The sequence below is a fragment of the Halyomorpha halys genome, unplaced genomic scaffold, assembly GCF_000696795.3.
Source record: "Halyomorpha halys isolate HHAL.00 unplaced genomic scaffold, Hhal_1.1 Scaffold47.1, whole genome shotgun sequence".
NCBI classification, from domain to species: Eukaryota; Metazoa; Arthropoda; class Insecta; order Hemiptera; family Pentatomidae; genus Halyomorpha; species Halyomorpha halys.
Genome location: NW_027114806.1, coordinates 1,148,637 through 1,154,213, shown reverse-complemented (window position 1 = coordinate 1,154,213; position 5,577 = coordinate 1,148,637). Strand labels below are relative to the sequence as shown.

The following is a 5,577-nucleotide window of genomic DNA, read 5'->3' as shown; positions in this document are numbered from 1 at the left end:
AAAAAACGACAGGACTTTTTGAATGACCTGGTATATAATAAAGCCTACTTCCTAGCTGCCCAATTAGGTAGCTGTATTATTTTGTTTTTGATATTACTTATCAAAATACAGCTGCTAAAGCTCTGGTTAATAGGAAAACACCCTCAGTAAAGTACTACGACTTTTTGTGTAAGTCCATTTATCTGTACTTGCAGAAGGGATAAAAGCAGACAATTGACACTAAATTACTACTGCTTCCACATTCTATTTTTTTAAAATTATTTTGATTCCATTTAATAACTTTGATCACTCTGTAGATATATAGCCAATGGTCTCTCAATCTGGGCTTATGTTAAATGTCTTGGCAAAAAGGTAGCATAAATTACTGTACAAATCAATGAGAACAAACAAAACTAGTTACTAATGTATCCTTAAAGACAAATGTGTATTGTTTTCTTTGTTTTTATACAAGAAAACAATTTTTATTTCGGAGGAAAGTAGGCTGTAAGATTTTTTTTTCTAAATTGTGTTATTGTTGGGTGATATTGGATTAAGGAAAGGATCATATGGCTGTGAGGTCAAACATGGAATAAAAAATGCTTGTAAACTTGCGAAACGAAGATACGAAAAATAATTAAAAGAGTGCATGAAATGAAACGCTATGTCAAAGACTAAAGGAAAGACCAGGCGATTTTGACATATTTACTTCCAATTAAAGAGTAGAAGTTTGGACGTCAATAATAAAGGAGTAGATTTTTTTTTAATCAAAAGTTATTATTTAAAATTGGTTTTATAAATGAGAATTTTCAATGTAATCTTAACATATGAGGTCCTCCTAAAAACATTTTTTAATAATCACTATTGATAATTGTCAAACTTCAAGTTATTCTTGCATTTACATTCTGAAGCTAATCCTGTTTTCTCCTGTACATAATTCTCTAATTATTTATCTATTTGATTTTTCTTGACACTGCAAGATGAGTAAATTAAATAATAATCTGTCATATTAGTATATATTTGAGGGGAGCTTACTAACACATTAGGTAAATAAAAATTATTGAGAATATTTCACTTTTAGTTTTAGATAGATTAAAAGTTTTACAATCTACCAACTAACTTATGTGCGATTAAAGTATCCTATCGATATAATATAGGTTTCTTAAATTAATTAATAATAAAAAAATTAAGAAAAGATGATACTCACTTCGGTGGAACGGTTGAAAGGTAGTGAACTATACGGGATGCCTCCGGAGTCTCAAGTGATAGCATGTCCTCTTCTACTACAATCAGCGCCCTTCCTTCCCAGTCATGCAATCCTGGAACACAGAGAGATCTTGTTGGTCTAAGGCGTTAACATATTGGAATATTAAAAAAATTTAAGAAAGCTGGTTGTATTTTAGTAAGTCATCTCAAAATATAAATATAAAGCGTCAGGATAAAAAAAAAACAGGTCATTCATTTTTGTTTTCATTGTTCTCAAGTTATTAGTATAAATTAGTTAATGTATAAATCTACATTCTTCCAGGGAGTTACAGATGTTATGATTTTTTTTCGCATTTGAACTCTCTGGATGAAGGAGATTTTTATTCAAAATCCTTTAACGCCAGTTTTTCTCTTTAAAGTAAATATAATCAACATTTCATATTATAAAGATATTTTTAAAAAATTGCTATTTATAACTTAACATTCATATACATACATCCAATAAACTTATAAATATTAAAATCCGATTTCAATTCATAATTTGTTACCTCTAATGAATCCAGTTTTAAGAAAAAATTATATTATAAAACAATATTTCTTTATCTTGCTAATTTCGAAACTTATGCTTCGGTATATATAAAAGTAAGTTTAAGCTTTAATTTGAATTATGAAATAAGCAGCATGATTATTAAAACATACTTTAATAAAAACAAAATATCTTCCCTGGTATAATTTTTTTCTGGTTATAGAAAACAAAATAGATAAATAATATTAAAAGAAAAAGAAAATGCATTAAAACCTAAACTAAGAACGTTTTAAAATATATGGAATCATATTTTTTATGAAATATTTGATTCTTTCCGAATAGTTTTTATCATTTTTTTCACGAATAATGTGTGTAATATAAAAACAGATTGAACCAAATCAATTTTTGAATACGTTGAACGTTTATGTTTTGTAAACTAATTCGGGTATTAAGTACTTTTTTTATTATTGCTAGATGAACTTTTATTGCGTTAGTGATTGTGTATTTATAATATAAATTTTTTTCTTTCTACACTTCGTTGGGTTGAAGTTGTCTTTTGTTATCAAGTAACGTGGAACCACAATTTTTATTTCGTTAGAGATATTAACTTTATATTTGGTAATCTATCTTTTGATGCATATGTTTACTTATCTATGAATATATATTTTTTGGCTGATGTCCATCCATGTTTTTTACGAAATCGATAGAGGGAATTTCAATATTCATTCCTTTTGGCTGCCGTGAAATAAATATTGCTTGATTCTGATGGGATTCAAATCCACCAACTTCTACACCAGTCACTCTGAGATATTTATTCTAGCATGCTTCGGTATGTTGTTATATTGATATTTATTCTTTTTTTACCTTTTATTCTTGATTTTTATATAACAGTTTAGTCCTATTATTTGTACATTCCTCACATCGTTTATTAATGTTAAAAAAAGTTTATAAAACCGTACTATGGTCTGTTCTATCCATATTATACCTACAAAAGAAAGTTAATAAATTTGGATTTAATCATTCTATCATTGCTATAATAAGAAAAATTACTTAAGAGACATTATTGTTATTAATCAGAACATGAGCGCTCCAGAAGGAATTCTAAATAAATAAGGATTTCCTTACCTAATAAGACAAAAAAATTTAAAAGTTCTTCATTTGGACGACTACAATTTTCCAGAACTCCTCAAAAATGGCAAACGTTATTCATTAATCAAATTTTAGGTTTATATTTACTACCGACTATTACATTTACTAGACAAACGGTCCAAACTTCCAATCCATTACAAAAGACTGATCTACCTAATGTTAATTAACTCGGCAGGAGTATCCTACGTTTTGGCCTCTGAGAGGGTGTCCTGTGAACATTTAGCTCATAGTAGACTATTTGTACTATTTTTTTATATATTTGGATGTGGTGAAGACAAAAATCTTTACGATTGGATTTCTTTACTATACAAATTGGAATTTTAGCTCTTCCACCAGGAGCTGAAGAATCCCAATTTCGTAAAAGATTCAAGATCTTCTCGCTTCAGCTCATGATTGAAAATAACATTAAAAAATGCTCCCCCGGCTGGAACCCGAATCTCTCACAACGGCAGAAAATTGGCGACAATCCAACGGACGGATTTGCTTATAGTCATCAAGGCATAACTGAGAGTCTCACATGAGGCGATCCAAGTTTTAGCGGGAGGGGTACCTCTTGACCTTCTCCTGCAAGAAGAAATGATGACGTTTAAATTCAAGAGGGAGGGCTCGGCAGATCTGCTGGAAAATCTTCAGGTGAGGGTTGACGAGAGCCCAAGTAAATGGAAAACCATTTTCCGGGAGGACACCACCGAAGAATGGAACCCGCGTTGGATAACAAGCCCAAAAGGTGTTACCTCAAGGAAATATTTCCCGTTCGGTCACGGATGGAAGCAAAGTGGGTCCTACCAAATTACTGGCTCTCTCAATTTTTCACGGGGTATGGAGGATTTCGATCCTAGCTTCATGGCCACGGGATGGGTATCGACCCACTATGGGCTAGTTGTGGTGTTTCGGAGACTGCCGAGCATATCATCATAGATTGTATCTTTGATGGATTACGGGCCAGATTGCTAAGGGAAACCGGACTCTACGTCCTCACAGAGAACGACTTCCCTCAGCTAGTAAGCGAAGACAACTACCCGTATTACAAAGAATTTGTATTCGGCTGGAAAACAATTTTGGACCAAGCCACTTCAACATTCGTCAAAGAAGTAGACCAGCCTCTGGGAGTCCTGCGGACGGAAGACGCGCGGAAGACCGAACCTTAAGAAAACTGCACATAAATCATTAATATTGTAAATTGATTAATTAGTAGTAGTGTGATGATGGATACGTAACATTGAACTACTGCTGCACACCTTTATTGCTTATAAGGCAGGGGAAGGTGGAAATAAATTAAAAAAAAAAAAGGTGAGCAAAATGCTCAAATGAGAAAAATATGTCTTGTTAGGAGAGTAATGGTGAGAGAAATGCTCACTGTTACCGTTACGAGACCATAGCAAAACTAAATTGGGTATAGTTGGGGAGGTAAAAGGAGAAATAACATAAACAACCAACAATAACAACATCAAAGGGTTAATGAGGTAGACAAAAGGATATATAAAACTGATGAAATACTAGGAAAATATATATATTCATTTTCCATCATGAGCAAAATTCTCAAATGCTCAGCGGGTTAATGACTACGTAGATTAATCGGACATTATGTTATATAAGTAACCTTAAAATGCAACAATGCAGAAGATATTTTAGAAAACGCAAGATCTAGAAAAAAAAATAAGATACCATGAAAAAAATTTATTCCTTCAATTTAATAAATTAAAATTATCAATCAATTTTTTTAAACTATCTTAACTAGTTCTTTTACATATATAATACTTAATAATATACAATTTTATTTATATAATATAATAATTGTTATAGAATGAAATATTGTTTTATCTTGTATTTGTATATTCTGCGATAAATAAATTCATAGTATATGTATATTGAAATTTACTGCTGTACATAATAATACATTCGGTAAATTTGATGTAAGTTTATACTTCTCATTAGTAGCACTCTAATAACGTTTTTTCATTAGAATATCTCGTGGCCATCTTATTTTTAGGGCCATCGGAAGAAGCAAAGTTATAAACTAATGGATTTGGGTGGTTAGAGAGTTTAAAATGGAAGGAATGATATCTGGTGCGGGCTAGATTAATTAAATATGGATCATTAAGGTCTTTAAAATACATATTATACAAGTTCAAAATCAAAAATACAGATAGATTTTTCGATTTTATGTTAGGGTAAGTAATGAATCTAAGCCAATAAATATATTTTGAAGATATTCTGATTTTAAATTCAGATTTATGATTCTTGGTTAAAAGAAGGGTGGTTTTATGACATTTGTATTCATACTTACCGTTTTAAATTTGAATGGTTTTTATTGTTGATAATAGTATACGTGAAAATGCTATTAACAAGATTATTAACTACCACGTTTCGCTGGGAGGTTTTACTATCTGTTATTGTTAAATGACAATGTAGAGCAATACACTCAATTACTCACTTTTTTTTTCATTTAATTTTTTACTTTTAATCCAGCCCTATCGTGAAGTTATTACTCTATATTTTAGGTTTCTTAAGAACTCTAATTATAACTGAAAAAAAACTTTTAAAAAGTGTTTCAAGAAATATATCAATTTAATTAATCTCCGATATCTGTTATAAGAAAGAATTTGATTCATTGTCACTCATGCCGTTATAAGCAATTCATAATAAAAAAGTTTTTTTGCATTTGTCTTTAATTACATAGATTTTTTTCTGTTTATATTTATATACATATTATTTATTGT

The 5,577-nt window shown here is 30.4% G+C and overlaps 1 protein-coding gene across 3 annotated transcripts in view; it reads right to left on the bottom strand.

Annotated features, from left to right (window-relative positions):
• Positions 1-5,577, bottom strand: part of LOC106689696 (puratrophin-1) — an 898,854-nt gene that overhangs the window by 297,464 nt on the left and 595,813 nt on the right. For all 3 annotated transcript variants that reach the window (XM_067051911.1, XM_067051912.1, XM_067051913.1), the window contains exon 6: positions 1,184-1,295. In XM_067051911.1, coding sequence (XP_066908012.1) covers positions 1,184-1,295 — 112 coding nt within the window. The remainder of the gene's footprint in view (positions 1-1,183; positions 1,296-5,577) is intronic.